We start from the raw sequence: 19,211 nt of genomic DNA, 5'->3' as shown, positions 1-19,211 counted from the left end.
CAGGGTGAAACAGGTAAGACATACACATTTTCTAATATTTTCAAAAAGAAATAATGGAAGGGTAAATAAATTTAACAAAATTGGCTATTTATAGGGGTAGGAAGAAAACAGGACATGAGGGCAAGAGTGAAAGCTGTATTTTCTGAATGTACCTGTTTTGTGGTTTATACTTAAGAACCATGTAAATATTTTATGTAATTAAAAGAGAAAATTAAATAAAAAGAAGGCAATTTCTAAAAATTGGAAACAACCTGGTATCAATTTTGTGGCATAACTTCTCAGAGAATAAATATTGAAAGTGCTTTTAAATAACAGTGCTTTGACAGTATCGCTATATACTCGTATATACTTTAGGGACAAAAACATATCCAATTAAGTAACAAATTGTATTCAGTGTGTTGTTGAGGGTTCTCCCTCCAATTTTTAAAGTTGTGGTAAAATATATATAACAGCAAATTTATTATCTTAGACGTTTTTAAGTGTACAGTTCAGTAGTGTCAAGTACATCCATGTTGGTGTGCAATCATCACCACCATCCCTGCCCAGAACTATTTTTATCTTGCAAAACTGAAATATTATACCCTTTAAACAATAACTCTCCATTCCTCTCCCCCCTCCCTCCCACCTCCGGTAATCACATTCTCCTCTCTATGATTTTGACTAAGCACCTCATATACATGGAATCATATAGTATTCATCTTTTTTGTGACTGGCTTATTTTGTTTAGCCTAGTGTCCTCAAGGTTCATCCATACTGTATCATATTGCAGAATTCCCTTTTTAAGGCTGAATAATATTCGTGTGTGTGTATGCGTGCGTGTGACATTTTGCTTTTACCCATCATCCCTTGATGGTTACTTGGGTTGCTTCCATGATTTAGCTATTATGAATAAGGCTGCTATGAACATGCGTGTACAAATATCACTTTAAGACCTTGCTTTTAATTGTTTTGACTATATACCCTGAAATGGTATTGCTGGATTATGTGGTAGCTCTATTTTTAATTGTTTGAGGCACTACTATACTGTTTTCCAAAGTGACTGCACCAGTTTACATTCCCACCAACAGTACACAAGAGTTTCGATTGCTCCACATCCTCACCAACACTTATTTTATTTTTAATAGTAGCTGTCCTAATGGGCATGAGAGTTTACTCATGTGTTTTTGCAAGTCATTTCAAATCTCTTTTGGATCTAGGTGGAATAAAAACAGTGTTTAAAAAAGAATGCTTAATTTGCTTAACTTTTTGTTCTTCCCCTCCTCCTATTCTGTATCAAGCCCTCAAATCCAGCTTTTCCACATATTCCTTCATTCTTCTCACATTTCTCGGATTTCTTGTGTTAATATAATTTTGTACTCTATGATTTAGTGTTTCATGTGTATTCAGTCCTGTTGTCCCACGTTGTGTATTTTTTAGTAGTAAGGGCTATGGTTTATACTTTTCTGAATCATCTAATGCAATGTTACTGTATCAAGAAATGCTTCCTTCTTACAGTATAATTGTAGCAAATGCTCAATTTTTAGTTTAACTATCAGAGCACTCAGCACATCTTTAGAATTGCAGGAACCTGTTTTTGTTTGCAGCAGCTGATGCTTGTGTTATCTATCCTGCAAGAGTATTCAGTCATTCAATTGACGTTTCTTGAACTATTATATGGTGTTTTTGACAGAGCATCCGCCTCTGCGACACCCTGAGATGAATGGTAACGTCCAGCTAGGGTGAAGCCCATTTCTATGGCAATTTGGGGAAGGGATAGGTAGGGTATGGTTTGGTATGACTCTCATACCTGGGGACCGCTTCTGCAACAGGTAGGGCATCTAGTTTCTAGCCAAAGACAAACCCTGGGTGAAAGGCAGACACTGAAACTCTGATTAGTGCTTAGTTGACTTCTGAACAACGCTGGGGTTAGGGATTCCGACAGTCATCCCCCACTCCCACTTCCACCCCCACCGCTGCCAGTTGAAAATCGGCGTATAACTGCGTAATTCTGCGTATAATATAACTACGGTGATCAACTTGTCTGGGTTTGATGGGGACCGTCCTGATTTTTAACATGAAAAGTCCAGCGTCTTAACAACCCCCTTATTCCCAGGCACACTGCAGTGGTTGGTCACTGGAGCTGTAATTCTGACTCCCACGTCCCAGGGGCTATGAACATGCCCCTCATTGCCATGAGCACCTTTACCATTGAGCTACGCGCTCACGCTTCCGCCCCTCCTGCGTCAAGACTACAAGTCCCAGAGTGCAGCGCGGCCCCTGCTTGGCCAGTCCGTGAACAACCTGGCTCTTTCACAGCAGCGTCCTATTAGGGAGCGACTCCTGGAAGCCCGTGCGCGCTGACGTCAACACGCTAACACTATACTTTAGTGCCTCCCCCTCCTCCAGAGTCCGGTGGCCGGAGGCGTAGGGCTCTATCTTTGTTCGTGGCAGTTTGGCTTTTTTTTGTTGTTTTGGAGCCGCGGTGGTATAAAAGCCTGAATCTGGAAAGGGACTGCCACTCCTAGCCCTCTTTCCTCCAAGTTTGCGACTCCCCGGTCCAAGATGGACAAAGTCTGTGCTGTGTTTGGAGGCTCCCGGGGCATTGGCAGGGCAGTGGCCCAGTTAATGGCCCAGAAAGGCTACCGACTGGCCATCATCGCCAGAAATCTGGAAGTGGCCAAAGCCGCCGCCGGTGACCTCGGCGGTAGGTACCGAACTGGAGTCCAGTTGTGTGGTTGCAGCCCAAGAGACTTAAGCCTCATTTGTAAAATCAGCGGGTTTGACCTTCACGACTCTGCGATCTGGCAGTTCAGCCGCCTGCAGGCGGGAGCATGCTGTCTCGAGTGTAGACTGCAGCTCGGGCAGACTTCCTACCGCCGTGTTTCCCCCGAGTGCCTCCTGCCACGCTGCCCACCTCCCAACACGTGGGGATTTTCTTGGCGACTTAACAGTCTTGTGAGGATGTATTAACTAGCACCCACCTCCCCCGAGGCTAGTGCTAGCAGTGAGGAGCTGCTTTGTTTTGGCGTCTGGAAGGAGAGAACCACACAACAGTTAACTTTTTATGTAGGGCAAAGGGCTCACCCTTGAGGCGAGATCCCGGGCGCCCAGGAGGCAGGGCTGGGCGGAGAGGAGTTCAGGCAGGAAAGGTGGGCGTGTCACGCTTAAAAGCCTCGCTTCAGTTTTGCTGAGGGCTGTTCCGGCCCGAGTGTGGATCCACAAAACTGTTTCACAGAGGAACTTTTGAGTCCCAGCCAGTTTTAAGATGTACCTGGTTGGCTTTAATACCACCATAAGCACTTAATAAGTTACTAAATTGGTGACTTACAAATGGGCAATTGAGATTCGTTCTGCCAAATTATTTTTATGGCATGTACACCACAAACTTTTTTTTTTTTTTTTTAGTAATAGATTAGTAACTTTTGCATTGTTTTGCGAATTTAAGTCTCTTGATACTAGGGAGAAATCGGATGTTTGAAAGCTATTAAGATACTGCTATTTGTATAATTACTGGGATGGACAGACGCATCTCACTATCATGGAGTCATTGGGGGAAAATAGAGGCCTAGGGATGCATCTGGTGGCTGTAACCTTTAAAATAACATTACTTATTGGTTCACCGTAATTGGTTACGTGGGCTGAGAGGATATTAGACTTTCTAAAAGAAAAACAACAACACAAAAGTTATAGACCAGGGAGAATTTCAGTGAATGCTTCTTGCTGCTCCTATCTTCTGCCATTGTGTTACTTTGACAAAGGGGTGAAAACAGTGGTGGTCCTTACGGGGTTACCCCAAAGCTATCAGTGTTTGCTAGACTACATTAAAACTGTTGGTTGAGCTTTTGAGAGTTGACCCAACAACTCTAGAGATGAAAGCCAAGTGTGAGACACAGGATGTTATTGGGCCTTTGATTTCCTTGAATTGTGTCCCATGAGTGATTGGTTTTCACTCAAAAAGTGTGACTTCCCAAAGACTTATTGTTTCCAAAGAACAAAGGCTTGAGGGAGTAATTTTAGTGTTAAGTATTAGTCAAGGTCAGCTAGAAAATAAGCAGTTTTTATAAAAAAGCTGCATTTTAGAGTGTTAAAATAGCATATTATTAAATAATGCTTTCTTTGCAGTGTAATTTTTTTGGTGCTTCAATTTTTGAAAAAAATGAACATTAAAAAAGATAAGTAACAGTTGTTTTAGGAAAAAGTTGGTTTTTTTTCATGGTTTATAGTCCTAGCATTTTTTTACAGCTTCCTGCTTTGTCTCATCTCTCCTAATAATCAGGCTTGAATAATAGTCACCATCATCATCATAATAATATATGTGTCATAGTAAAAAATAAAAAGGAGCTGTAGAGTTTATGCCCAGGGCAGGGCCAGGAAACCAATCTGACAAAAACCTAACAGAATTAGACATAAATTTCAAAACAGGAATATAAAACCCAGAAAACTTGAGTAGGTGAAATCAGTGACAAAGCTTTAAGTATTATTAGATGAATTTTACAAAGCATTATGAACACAAAAAGGCCCTCTCCCCCACTTTTTGTTGATTAAAAACAAGTTTTACGTTCTGTCATATTTATTTCTCCTTGTTCCCCACCTGCCCCATCCCATTTTTATTAGAACTGCATGAGAGCAGGAACCCACGGCATAATCACCTTTTCTCTCTAGGTTCAAGATTAGCACAGGCCTCGCTCATGGTAGATGCTTAACAAATGTGTATTGAATAATTTTTAAAACCATGGTACAATTTAAGTAATTCTAATCTTTGTTGTGTAGGTGGTCATTTGGCATTTAGTTGTGATGTTGCCAAAGAGCATGATGTTCAAAATACATTTGAAGAGATGGAGAAAAAATTAGGTCCCGTTAATTTCTTGGTAAATGCAGCTGGAATTAACAGGTTGGTCACAAATTTAAGTACATTTCTAATATGTCATTTTTTTCTCTAATATGTCTTTGATTAGTGTGTTAATATGTTAATTAACTTATTTTATTTCTAATTGGAATAAAAATCCTATTTTAAAATGTTATCAATCCATACATTCTTGTATATTGCGATATACAATAACGGTATAGTTTGATAAATTTTAGCATTATAATCAACACCCATATTGAGTGGTAGAACTTTTCCAGCACTCTAGAAGGCTCTTTCAGTTTCTTCCCAATTAATAGTTTCTTATAGGTAACCACTATTCTGACTTCTGTCACCATATATGAATTTTGTCAGTTCATGAACTTAACAATAATGGAATAAGAGTGGGTATTTTTTTTTTTTTGATGATGAATTTGGGACAGAATATTTAGAATAATCATTAATTTTCTTGCTAAACAAGGCTGACCATGGCAGTTGCTCATTTAATTCAAGCTATTATGACTATAAGGGCACTGCTTTTCACAGTTAGGAATACTTGTCACTCTACCTGAGACGGGGTGGGAATGTGGCTTCCAAGTGGATCCTTTCTGGCTTATCAGTTATTATTTTAGTGCCTCAAACCAAGTTTAAAACGGGACTTTCCAGGTATTCTAGCTCAAGTATGAAGCACTTCTTATACTCGCCTTTCAGTAAAAATGTTGTGTATTCCTTCATGTTTTTTTTTAGGGATAGCCTTTTAGTAAGAACAAAACCTGAGGATATGATATCTCAGCTTCATACTAACCTTTTGGGTTCCATGCTGACCTGTAAAGCGGCCATGAAAACTATGATTCAACAACAAAGAGGGTCTATTGTTAATATAGGTAAGTCTTCACTTTTGTGAATTTATAATTATCTGATAGTACCATAAAAATATTTAATTGACTAAATTGGAATTTATTTTTGTTTGAAACTTGGGTGAAATGTATCATTTTATTAAATGTGGAAAAAGGATTTGATTAACTGATTAAAGGGTAAAACGGGAATAAAATTCATATCGTTAGAGTAGTCAAATAGGTGTTAAATGAGTTGAAACCGCCAGGTATTGAAAAATGACAGCATAAGCCACTCGATAAATGATAAAAGATGCCCAGCTTTGTTGTCCAGAGGCCATTTGGAATGGCAGGTGCAACCACTGTTCAGATCTAGCAGATTGTTGCTACACACAAATGTAGTCCCAGTTTTGCCAGCTATTTTGATTTTTTAAGAGAAATTGGACACCCTGATGTATGTGAAACCCAGGGTGTAACATGAACCAAAGCTTCTAAAGCTTCCGTTTTGGCCTCTCTTCCATGCCTGTACTTTTCTCTGTCCTTCTGCATTGCCTCTGTTAGCTCTTCTCTCTCAGTGTGTTTCACAGTTCTCTTCCTTTGTCATTAATTGCATATAATACATTATAATGTAGATAAACGTTTTAATATTGGACTTGATTATAATATAAAAGGGGTTTAGAATGTTTTCTCAAATAAAATTACTTTTTCAAAAATTTTGTGAGGTTCTTGATTAATTTTTATAACTACAGGTCACTGGTGCAGAAAATTACTTCCCCATTTCTGTTTTGCATGAATTTATTTACATACAGTTGATATTTGAATTATATTTTTTCGTATTCATATAGATGAGGCCACTCAAGAATCTTTGGTAGGTGTTATAAGTTATAATACATCACTAAAATTTCAGTTTTACAAAAAAATTTGTAATTGAAACTTTGCTTATTTATATTCACAGTAGTTAAAATTTAGTGAGATTTATCTTCAGATGAAGTATTTTTTTAGGTGCAAATGAAATCATCTTTATGTCTGTTGTAGAATCATGGAATTAATCAGCCATTTTTTGACTTTTTTTGGTTTTAATCTTTTCCTACTGGAAACCTTTGTAGGTTCTTACTGGAACCTATAGAATTTTCATCATATCTGACCTACTTAGAAATGAGAGAGGATTCCTTTCACTTAATGGATCAATTCTCAAGCCCCACCTGGCATTCGAGGTTTTACATCAGCTTTCAGATCCTGTTTTCAAATGACAATGTTTAGAACTCCTAATTTTAGCAGAGGACAGTGTAAAATGGTTTGTACCTTGTTTGTTTGTTTACTATAAATTATCTGAATAGTTAAATAACTCCATTAATTGGTTTGAATTTGCTTTCATTTTTTTCCCCCCTAGGAAGTATTATTGGTTTAAAAGGCAATGCTGGCCAATCTGTGTATAGTGCTGGTAAAGGCGGATTAGTTGGATTTTCACGTGCTCTCGCTAAAGAGGTAGCAAGGAAGAAAATTAGAGTGAATGTGGTTGCACCAGGTTGGTGAAAACTTTTTTCTCTTTAAACATAATTAATGTATATTTCTGGCTTCATACAATAATAGCCAAAGTTGTTCTTGTGTCTGTAAGTACATCGGCACCATCAGGCACTTCCCGGAGAGGATCGGAACACGAACATGGCATCTGCACCGTGACTAAACTAGTGAGTAGTAAATTGTGGGAGGGCGTGACTGTGTCCTGTCAGCACTTACGTGGCCACACCTGGCCACACTGCCAGGCTGTGCGCCACCCTCAAAGAGGAGGGCAAGAGTAAGGCCCAGGCTGTTTGGTTGGCATAAATCACAGGGCATTTTTTACAGAGGATTACTCCCAAACCAAAATCAGAAGGAAACATCTCACTTAAAAATCAGTTATAAATTAAAAACGTAAGAATTTCAAAGAGGTGTGTATGTGTGCGTATGTGTGTGGGATATTGGTAACACATACCCAGTAGTTGAACAAGAACAAATTGTATACCTTTGGAGAGCTGTTTCCATTTTAACTGTTCTTCTCTTGGCTGTTCCATAGATGTACTGCTCATAATATTTGCTAATTAATGTAGATTTTATCAGTTTGTCAAAGTAGAACTTTCCAAATAATGTGTCTATTACCTAAATATAGTCCATATTAGGGAAGCCATACATCTTTGTATTTAAAATATCTGAATAGCTTTATAATACGATATGCTTTTAATAGTACAAACCATAGGAAATAAACACGTCTGCCTAGGTGATGTCCTTTGCACATCTCACAAAGCGATCATGTCTGATAACTGATACACTAATTACTCCAGAAAGTCAGTATTTGTATAGAAAAAGAATGGCCAGAGGTCACATAATGCATCTTTTCAATCTAAACAAGGTGCCTTTCACTGGACTGCACTGTACCCAGAGAGCGACCCTGGGTTCATGTTAGAATTTCAACACAAAGAGAAATTGGAAGGAAAAAATCGACAGAAACTCAGGAGGAAGTAACATCTTTTTATAAGTCACTCTATGAAGTTAATAAGAATTTAATAGTGGTTTTAAGGGTAGTTCCTCTTTAATGAACAGGCGGGGCTGGGGGGGTGCTCTGAGGGATCCCTATGTAACTGTATCAGAGGAGGAAAGTGGTAACAAATGAGAACACCAGTATTCTGGAACCAGCAATCCTTTGTATATGCAGGAGTCACCAGGTAGAGGAATGAAGGCTTCTAACACCAGATGTACTTGGGAGTGGCCAGCATTGAAGATGGTTAGAGAGGTGACTGTTTAATGAATGATCAAAATAGTGGACATCTCAGTGGGAAGCTTACAATAAAGCTGCCCTCCTCTAGGGAACCCATCAAGGGCACGTGTGTTCTTGTTAAACATGTAGGAAAAACTGAACCAGCAGAGATGCAGTTCACCTATAAGACAAAGCCAGTGTGATTTGGGCTAAGTACATAGAAATCGGAGCCTTTTCTAGAAGGCAAAGGGACAGTTTTGTGCACCTGTTCCTTTTATTATGCTGACTTTGGATATTCTACATTACTTGAAAATATTGATAGATTGAATGGGACACAAACCCAATTAACTTGGTCTGTTAGTAACCGGTAATTGGAAAATATTAAAACATAATTTATGATCAGAATTATAGTTTAGGTTGCTGAAGACTAAAGAAATTCTTCAGTTCTTTTTTTGATTTAGAGAGAAGGGAACCATTAATTGGCTTGTTAATTGGTACACATGGCTTGACACCTGGATAGAATAGTTCTAAAATGATTGTGAAAAGAATTAAGTAATGAACTGGTGACTAGAAAAAAATTCCTTGTTATGAAATCCTTAAATTTTGCACTAATTATGGAATAATGTGAGGTGGAAAGGATTTTAGATCATTTATTCCAGTGATTTTTACAGTTTAGAAACTGGGACCTAGGAGACAGAGTGAACTGACGAAGGTTAAACAGCTAATTATGGCAGGACTGTTACTAAAAGCTTTATCTTTTGATTTCCAGCTGAGGTAAGCTTAAAAATAATGGCCCCTTAGATTTCTTTTATATCATTACAAGCTTTTAGGTCTTTTTGCCCTTTTGCTAATAAGGTCTGTCTAAACTATCTGGAATCTTTCAGTTTTATAACTTTTACCTTTATTTGGCTTTTGCCAAGTTCCCACTTGATAAAATTGCCTGGAGTAGTTAAGAGGATAATAAAAAGGTGCTAAAACTTAAATCTACCATTATCACTCATTACTTGGCGTGATAGAACTTTTGGTTAGGTATTTACTTTACTTCTGAACAAAATGAGTGTTTTAATATACCTCTGCCAATTAGGCCTGGAATCTTTGTCCTAGCTTACTATAGGTATTTAAGAACTGATTACCTATATAAGAAAAGACTTTTTATTTTGGTTCATTGGTTGTTTGTAAGAAAGTGTGGGCTGAAGTAGACCTTTGTCTGCCACCTTGTCATTTCAAGTCTCTAATGGCTCCAGGTTGGACCCTAGAGTTGGCATTTTATTTGGCACTGACGTTGACCCAGCAGGGATCCGGGAATTGTCAAACTGTTCTGATAGCCATTTTGCTCTGTAATGTGCCTTCATCCCCATCCATTGTTCAGTCACTGAGAGTAGCTACATTCTCGCATAAGAAGCCATGGGCATTTAATAAATGACTGTGGTTTAGATATAGCACATCCATTTTAAAAGAAAGGTAATCCAAAAGCTTCACGATCACCTTGGCAATGCTTTCTGTAGGTGTATGCTTCATGCAACCTGATTGATTTTAGTGTTAGACTAGTTTATATGGAAAATAGATTATTTGTGGTTCGGGACTACATGTATTTGCTTCCTTCTCTTTTAGGGATTCCAATGGTGAGTAATGAAGAGTTAATTCTAGTTCATTTTGATATAAAAGCTGGATGGTGTAAGGGTAAAGCAGGTGTTCTTAACTCATAATAAATCATTCAGCAGACTTGCTGGAGTGCATCCTATATGCAAGGGCTGTGCTAGGTTCCAAAATTGCAAAAATGAGTAAGATACTTCTGCTACAAGTCACTACGTACAGTGGGAAAGACAGAGGTATAAACAGATAAGTACAATGCCATGTGCTGAATGTAGAGATGTATATATGATCTATGGAAGCACTGAAGAATGAATTCTTAATTTTATCAGAGTGAATTAGTTGTCAAGGCAACAGGCTAAATAGTGGGAATCCAGTTTGTGTACAAAGGGAAGTTTTATGAGTGTTTTGGAAGTGTGTTTGTATGTATAACCTTTCCTAAGGTCTTTCCAGTGCAATTTATACTACAGAAATAAACCTGGTGCTAAAAACGTGGCCATTCAGTAGGGAGACCTTTATTATATTTTAGTGACTATTGTATTTAGCAGGTTTCGATATGTTTCATTGGTCAGAAGCAAAGTACAAGTTGATATAGTAGAATTAAATGGATTCTATGAATTACTTATTATCTTTATTTTAGATAGTAATTATAATCAGATTCCTCACCAGATCTTTTAATAAGCCTGACAAACGTCAGAATTAACAAATATGTTTCTCTTTATGTCAATTTTCCTGGTCACCTTCAAATGGAGTTTCCAGTTAATGAAAACAGTTTAAAAGCAACTCATAACAGGGAAAGCAAGGAACAAGGAAAATAACAAATTAGACTGTCATTTGCTGTCTAGTATTGATTTTTTTTTAAAGATCGGTTAGTTGCTAAGCTTTGGTATTACTTTAAATATAAAATACATTACTCATCATGGATAAATCTTACTGATTGGAAAATTTTGAATATAAGAAACAAAATATTTGATAAATTGAAACTATAATGGGTACACTGCTTTGAAAAATATATTTCAATAGAGAATACAAACATGGTATAAAATTCAAAAGTACGAAAAGGCATAGAGGGGACAGTGAGTCTTCTCTGCTCATTCACTTCCTTCCCTCTTTATGGGTGTACCGTGATTTGTTTAACCTGTTGTCTCTTGATGGACATTTAGGTTGTTTCTGATCTTCTGCTGTTACAACTAATAATGCAGTGACAATACTTGTATGTCATTTATTTTGACATGTGCGAGTATATGAGCTTAAGTCTGGGAATGAAACTGCCAAGGCTCACAAAGGTGTACACATTTTAAATTTTGACAAATAATATAGTATTGCATTTATTCCTATGGGGTACTTTAAGTGTTTTGCTCCTCCCCCCTTTTTTGAAGAGCTTTTATGTTTACTACTTGGAGAAAATCATGTTGACAAATCATGTTGCACAACCTTGGCAGCTACTCAAAACAGATATTACTCTAGGTGTTCTTATGGGTTGTTTGGTATGGAGTTGATTTTGGCACACTGCTTCCCTATACATTTTTACAAACATAATGTTAAGACACACAGATTTGTTCTGGTTAAAATCTTGGTCTAGTTTTTGTCAATAGCCATCTTTCTTCTGCCTTAAAAAAAAGTTTTGGGGATTATTTTAATTCTTTCTAGGTCCTAAAGATGTATACCAGAGGATGGAAATCTGAGCTGGTAGATATATCAAGTCGTACATATCCCACAATTGTTAATACTGGTGATAGGCTAATATCCTTGTGTCTTATTTAAACTTAAAGTCTCTGCTGTATACACAAGTGTTCAAAACTAAATTAGTGACCAAATAGTATGAGCAGGAATTACCCTGTTCCTAAAGAGTTCATATTTTAAAAATAGTAATACTGTTTGTATCGTCACATATACTGAACTAAAGAAGAAATATCCTTTATCTAAGTCAAGTGCATATCGTTTTATTTATCTATTTATTGGTTTAAGGAATGAGAGCTTTGTAGTCAGCTGGAAACCTCTACTTGTGCAACAAGTGATCAGTAACAATGTCATTTGTTGGATAGTGGCACCTACTGGAAGTTTGTAGTTTTTATATCCCAGCTTGGAAGGCATGATAAGTAATTGTGTAGTAAAATGAGGAGTACAGTCAGTTTTTAGAACGTTACAAGTAAAGCGAGAGAATGATACAGAAGAGAGTCCTGTGGAACTAAAGAGAGAATACAATACAAACAATACAAGCACAAAAATGGGTGTGTGGAATGTTTAAGAGCTACTGGTACCTCTGCTCAGGTCTTACGATATATGATATAGAATCCGGACTGTTTATATACAGTGTCCTGGGTTGTGAATATGTTTATGGATGAAGGTTATGTGGCTCATGAACTAGAGCATAAAATGACATTGAAATTTGGTAGAGCTGAAGTAATTATCATTAGAGACTCGCTTCACAGTTTTTGATTTCTGATAAATCGGAGGAAAATGTATATGAGTTTTAAAAAGCTGCAGGTACATTTTTAGGGCAGTAACACTATTCTGTATAAAACGGTAATGGCGGATGCATAACATTATGTATTTGCCAAAACTGTACAACCCAAAGACTGAGTTCTAATGTAAACTATGGAGCCGACTTGATAATAATGTACCAGTATTGGTTCATCAGATGTACCATACTTAGGCAAGATGTTGGGGAAAACGGGGACCTCGCGGCAGTGTGATAAGGGTGTATATGGGAATTCTTTCTACTTTCTGCCCAAGTTTAGTATAAAATGAAAGCAACTCTAAAAAACGTAGGTCTGTTTTTTAAAAAGTTGCAGTTAATGATGAGAGAGAGAAAGGTCTTGGGTCTTTGGACACATGCGATGTTCTCCGTATCAAACATCATATCAAAGAGCAAAAACCGGTATTTGAATTTGTCCGTTTCCTTTCAACGTGGCCTCTGACGCCTACTTAATTTTATGCTTTTAGTGTACAGTTCAGTGATGGCTCGCTGCTTGTCCCGTGAGGTTTGTCATTCCAACTACAGGTCTGGGGTGAGGTTGTGGCAGACTTGCCCTAGTGAGATAAGGCCATCTTCCCAGCTTGCGCAGTGGAAGGGGGATGTCCATGTGAGGCCGGTGCCTGAACATCGTAATCCTCGTTCTGGACTTCCTGTCATCATTGCTGGACTCAGAGGGCACCTCTCTCCCTCTGCAAATCCCAGACCATAGCCGAGCTGAATCCAGGCTGTACTGCTGAACAACACCTTGTTCAAAGCTGTGAGATGTTAGCCTTTATCTGGTCCATGTAGCTGGCTTTCTTGGTGGGTTTTGGAGGACCACCGTCTGTCCTAACAGCCCATGTCTATGTGGTAGAGGCCTTTCCATCTCACTGAGATCGTCCTTGAACTTGTCTCACAGCCTTATCTCCCTCCCTGTGTAAGGTTTGCCTTCCAGTACCTCATACCCTGGTCTAGAGCTGCCTTTTTGTCAAGGTGAACACACCTTCCAGTGGCCTCTCACAGGTCACGTGGCCTTACTTGCCCTTTGTCTCCAAAAGGATCAACACATTAGAACTAACATCTCCTCAGAAGCAGAGCAAATCAGTTTCTTTCAACACAACATGCATAAAAACCCAGATTAGCATCTCCAATTGGAACATTCTAACCTCCACACAGCTACCATGTAAGAACTGAGGGTCCTTTTAGGGGAGCTCACTTTCCTGAACTTCAAGTACAGAAGTCATGAAGATGGCTTAACGAGGCACATTTTTTATCTTTGAATCATAATTTTGTAGAGCCGAAAGAAATCTCAGAGACCTGTTATTATTTTCAATCTACTTCACTCATTTTATGATACAGAAACATACAGTTTTAGATAGTACATGACTTTCCCCGGTCATAACTTCGATAGTATTAGCAGACTAGGGGACAGAATTTAGTTTAATGTGTCCTGATCTAGCAGTCTTTTTTATCACCAGAGCCAGTTAGAAGTGGAACTTAGAATTTGCTAATCGTAGTTACAAAGTCTCTTTGCAAAAATATTTTTACCGTAGTTTATTGAGTTTTTTTTCCCCTTAAGATTAAAACAGACAACTGATTTTTTTTTTTTTCCCCTGAGAGTTTGAGAGTTAGTGGGGAAACATGTTATGCCAGTTTTGGTAGAATTCAAAGTGACCTTAGAATAAAGGATAATTGTATCATGAACTGTTTGAGAAGAAACAGGCTTTTAGTGTTACATTCATAATTTTAATTCATTCAACTTTTTTAACATCTGAAGTGAATTTTCTTCCTAATACCCGCTCTGAGGCATCTTAGAAAATAAGTGTGGCCAAAGACATAAAACTGCTTAAGATGATTGGGTTGCCTATTGATTCTAACTCATCACTGTACATGAAGTTTCATTTACAGGTCACTTGAAATTCTGCAGAGGCTGGTTATCCAGTTTTATCATTATATGATCACCTACTGCTTTTATTCTTGCATTCCTTCTGGCCATCTCATTGTTCTTAAAGATAAGAGGACATGAAGGAAATGTTGCTGACTCTTAAAATAAATGTAAAATTTTATAGTAGAGTAGATTGTATTTCATAACGTAATCTCACAATGAAACACACAAAGAATACAAAATTGTTTTGTTATTCCAGGCCCTCATTGCAGACAATCTGAAGTTAGTACTTTGCATCTTCTTTCAATAACTTTCAATCTAAATACAAAAAATAATATATATCTGTTGAGAAATTAGGAAAGTACAAATACAAAGAAGAGAATAATAATCAACTTTAATTTTAGTATCCAGTGATAATCACTGTTAATACTTGGTATGTATTTTTCAGTCAGTAGTATGTATTTATTTTCTTTAAAAAAATTTCTTAAGTATTGAGGTATTATTGACATATAACATTATATTAGTTTCAGGTGTACAACATAATGATTCCATATTTGTAAATATTATGAAATGATCACTACAATAAGTCTAGTTAACATTCGTCCCCATACACAATTTTTTTCTTGTGATAAGAACTTTTAATATCTACTCTGTAGCTACTTTCAAATATACTGTGAAGTATTAACTGTAGTCACCATGCTGTACATTACATCCCATGACTATTTTATAACTGGAGGTTTGTACCTTTTGATAGTAGGATAACTACTTTTGTAACCTACTTTTTAACACGTTGTGTAAGGTGGGGTTTAAATCCCTCTCGAAGATTCTCGTGATCCGTACGCAACGTGTTAAATATACAAACAGTATTTTCTCTTATTTTAAATACCTTTCCATGGCATCATTTTGAGGCCTGAATGTTGTTCTGTTGTGTGGATGTATCATAATTTATTTAACCAGTTCCTTTATTGACATTCAAGTTGTTTCCCATTTTTCTCTAATGAAGGTGCCATTATCATAGTCTTCATGATAGAAAATCTATGATTATTTCTCATAAGACTGTTAAGAAAATATTTAGATATTTCTAAGTGAAAACCTGAGGCAAAGACAAATAATTGTATAGTAGTGCATAATAAATTTGTGGATTAATGCTAATTCTTAATCCGGTGCTTAGTTCACATTTAACCTGATATTGTAAATGAAAGTATATTTAGCTTGGTTTATAGTTTGAGTTATAAATGATTTAATTTTAAAAAGCCCATTTGGAAATTATTTTTGAGAGAATTTTGCACATTAAACTTTCACATGTCATGTCTAACTTTTAATCCATCTATTTTTCATGACCGCAAAAGCTTAAAAATTTTTCTAATTGTTGTTCACTTCATGAGGAGTAATTATTTGCTTTTTTAAAGCTTAAATGATTGACTCATGTATAGAATATTGATTATTATATAAGTATTTTATTGGTAATATGTGTTTGTATGTCTCCAGCTAATCACAAGATTATAAATCATTGAGGATTAATTGCTTAGTATATTATGTAGTACTTTATATTATAAAACTTTATACTTTACAACATGTTCTTTGCAAGCTTTATTGCATATATACCAAGGTCATGTTACATTTTTCATTTTCTGTGTACGTTTGTATCAGAATTGGATATGACTATAAGATTTTTTTCTTATCTGAATATTGGAAATACTCATCTTTCTAATCATCAGCTGTCTTAGTTATAGCAAATAGGATTTTTGTCAGAACTGCCAAATCAGTTCATGTGACCATCTTTGTGATGTCTTCCCTCTACCCTACCTCCCACCCCTCTACCTGACTCAAGTGAAAATGGATCAATTCTGCTGTACTTTGTGTGCACTTCTATAAGGATATTCACTGTGCTTCTTTGTGTTATAATTTGTGGTGCAAGTGACTATGTCCGCCATAAAGTATCAGCTCCCCAAGGAATAGAATTTTAATTCATGTTTGTGTCTGCCTAACTTACATTGTGCAACAAGTTGGGCCAAATATTTGGGGATCAGATATTTTATTGTTCAGTAAGTGATCATTGAGTTAAATTGAATAAAAGTATAGACTTGGTTACTTGATTGCTAGCAAAACTGAGTATTTCCTAAAGAGGGTTTATTAATAACCTCAAAGTTTCAGGAGCAAATTTATTTTTATTTGAAATTCAGCCAATGTCTTAGTGTCTACCCTTTTCTACTAAGTAAACAAACATTTCTCTTTTAGGATTTGTTCATACAGATATGACGAAAGACTTGAAAGAAGAACATTTAAAGAAAAATATCCCTCTTGGGAGGTTTGGAGAACCTATTGATGTGGCACATGCGGTTGTGTTTCTTTTAGAATCACCGTATATTACGGGACATGTTCTAGTAGTCGATGGGGGATTACAACTCACAATATAACTGACAGATTATTTAGTTAGAATCAAGGGCGCACTTTGGCTGTTGATTAAACAATCATGCCTACATCGGTGACATTTTCTAATCAAACCTATTCATGCTATAAATGTGGATCTTTATATATCTGAAATGAACAATGTGACCAATTTGTGGTATGTACCTTCTAGACTGTAGACATTTTATTTAGTATATAGACATTTTTCAAGTGATATCAGCAGGTATTATCGTAATTTATATATTTTGTCTCAAAAGTGGAAAAAATTATAGAGTTTAATTTTTATGAGTTGTTTCATTGTATCAGGCTGAATTCTCTAGAAGTTACCCTTGTGGGCCATTGCCCAAATAAGAATATTTATAGGGTATTGGTTAGTTGTCAGTAAGTACTTCAAGAATCCTGCTAATGATAAACATTGTATTATTTTTTCATGTTCCTTGGATGATCAGTTTTTATACAGGTTGAAAAAAGTAGTAGCAGTTTGATATAGACGTAAATTTAGAGTCTGGTTTCTTTGAGTGGCATTAGTGGTGATTGAGCAGCGGGGAAAATAGTCTACAAACATAAGTCTGGTACAGTTGATCCATTCTATGGAAATTCTCAGATGGGGCGGACCAAATCTGAAGGTTTTCCTATCTGTTAAGTTTATGTCATCAATTTAGAAAGGGCAAGTGTTTCCCCCCTCCCCACACAAAACATTCAGTATAGCAAGCTACTTAAAAATACTATAAGAAATAATGACATTTTAAAAATTAAGAGTATTTTTGCATTGATGAATATAACAATTCTTACCCTAAAATTTTAGAAAGACAGTAAATACTTAATTACTTTTGAACAATCTAACTTAAATATGCAGTAACAGCAGATTAAATGTCTTTACGAGGAACAAAAGCTTTAGTCTTAAAATATTTGCCTGAGAATAAAGATACAAACTGAATGTAAAATATCAGTAAACATCTCTTTTGCACTGAACTCTTTTGTGAGGAATAGTGTGATGTTTTAAATATCACACTGGATTCATGTTGGTTTTTATTTTAAAATGTTTTAAATATTCACTGCATTTAAAAAAGTAATCTTTTTACAGTGTCATTGGAGCTGAACATTGTTTTATATAAACAGATTTAATTTTGGAAATCAGTGCAAAAATATGAATAGGATATACTAAATAAAAGCAAAATAATAAAAAAAGAAAAAGTAATAAAGTCAAATCTATGTTTTAAATTGAGATAGATGATTCCTTAAAAATTACTTTAGAACTTATCTTTGAAAGTCTTCTTTGCTTACAGAAGTCTATTTAGAATGTGAGAAAATCAGTTAAGAGTGAATAAAATTAGTATTAATCAAATTGTTTACTAAGTGCAAGCATGGTAGTTTACAGAATTTATCAGGCATTAACAATTCCAGGCACACACATAGGAGATGTAGCAGCTTTCAAGATGGTGTCGAATGTGGTAGCTGATGCTTCTCAGCTAGGGGAGTTTATGCAGACAGAACAGGCCATTTTTCTAATCCCGCAGGCCTTTGGCTGCGTGCACTTCTTCATCATGACATCCTCGCAGGCTCGAGTTCCCTTCTCTGCTCTGAAATCATCAGTGAGGCTGATTTGACTGGTGATTAGGAAGAAAGCAATGTATTTCATGGAACTTAAGTTGTAGGTTACAGACAGGTGTAACCTTTAAGTATATATATTTACACATTAAGAAATAGAACCTTTTTAACTATTCCATTTTCTCCCCCGGCCCATATCAAACTGCTGGTAGAATATGGGGAGAGATCTTGAAATTGGTAAAATCTTCACTGTTCCACTCCTGGTGAATATTCCAACTGGTAGAATTTGTAACAATACTTGCATCCTATTGCTGAAATAACTTGCCTGCTGTTGCTTATGTTCAGAGGTTCAAGAACTTTAATGAATTCTTAACAAGAAGACTTATCTGTAGCTGTTACAGGACTCTTACCGAGCCCATAATCCAGCCTGTGTTTAGCACTTAAAAAAAAAGTTTGTTGTTAAAGACAGTGTATTAAAATTTTTGCATGAAGTATTTTAAAACGTGTCCTTCTTTTCATACTTTCATTCATATTCAGTTTATGGTAGGATTTTAAACTTTCTAGAGATAAAATTATGTTATAAATTACTTTGGGGGGCAATTATTTGTGCAGAGATTATGTAATTTATATGCTTTTGTTATGTACAATAAAGGGAGAGGACTGTTCTGGATATTCAAGAGTTTTGCTGTACGTTGCTGAAACATTTTCCAAGCTTTCAAAATGGAAATATGTGCACGTTGAGAAATCATACTACTACCTTAACTTGAAAAATAATAAAAGTATTTAATAATTTTTAAGTTTCTTTTATATTAATATCATCTTTTAACTACATTATAAGCTCTTCAGACTAAATACCTCTGCATTTATTAAGGTGATTTTTAAGCAAGTTTTTATAGTTTTCAGCATGCACATCTTTCACATATTTATTAATTCTA

At 36.2% G+C, this 19,211-nt stretch overlaps 1 protein-coding gene across 1 annotated transcript; it reads left to right on the top strand.

Annotated features, from left to right (window-relative positions):
- Positions 1 to 2,383: 2,383 nt before the first annotated feature.
- Positions 2,384 to 18,946, top strand: CBR4 (carbonyl reductase 4). The gene is made up of 5 exons (XM_019731475.2): positions 2,384 to 2,683; positions 4,750 to 4,870; positions 5,570 to 5,706; positions 7,046 to 7,180; positions 16,558 to 18,946. The coding sequence occupies exons 1-5, from the start codon at positions 2,542 to 2,544 to the stop codon at positions 16,734 to 16,736; spliced, it is 714 nt and encodes a 237-aa protein (XP_019587034.2). The 5' UTR covers positions 2,384 to 2,541; the 3' UTR covers positions 16,737 to 18,946.
- Positions 18,947 to 19,211: the final 265 nt, after the last annotated feature.

The sequence above is a fragment of the Rhinolophus sinicus genome, linkage group LG07, assembly GCF_036562045.2.
Source record: "Rhinolophus sinicus isolate RSC01 linkage group LG07, ASM3656204v1, whole genome shotgun sequence".
Lineage (NCBI taxonomy): Eukaryota > Metazoa > Chordata > Mammalia > Chiroptera > Rhinolophidae > Rhinolophus > Rhinolophus sinicus.
Note: the sequence above shows the minus strand (reverse complement) of the source record. Positions and strands in the feature narration are given on the sequence as shown.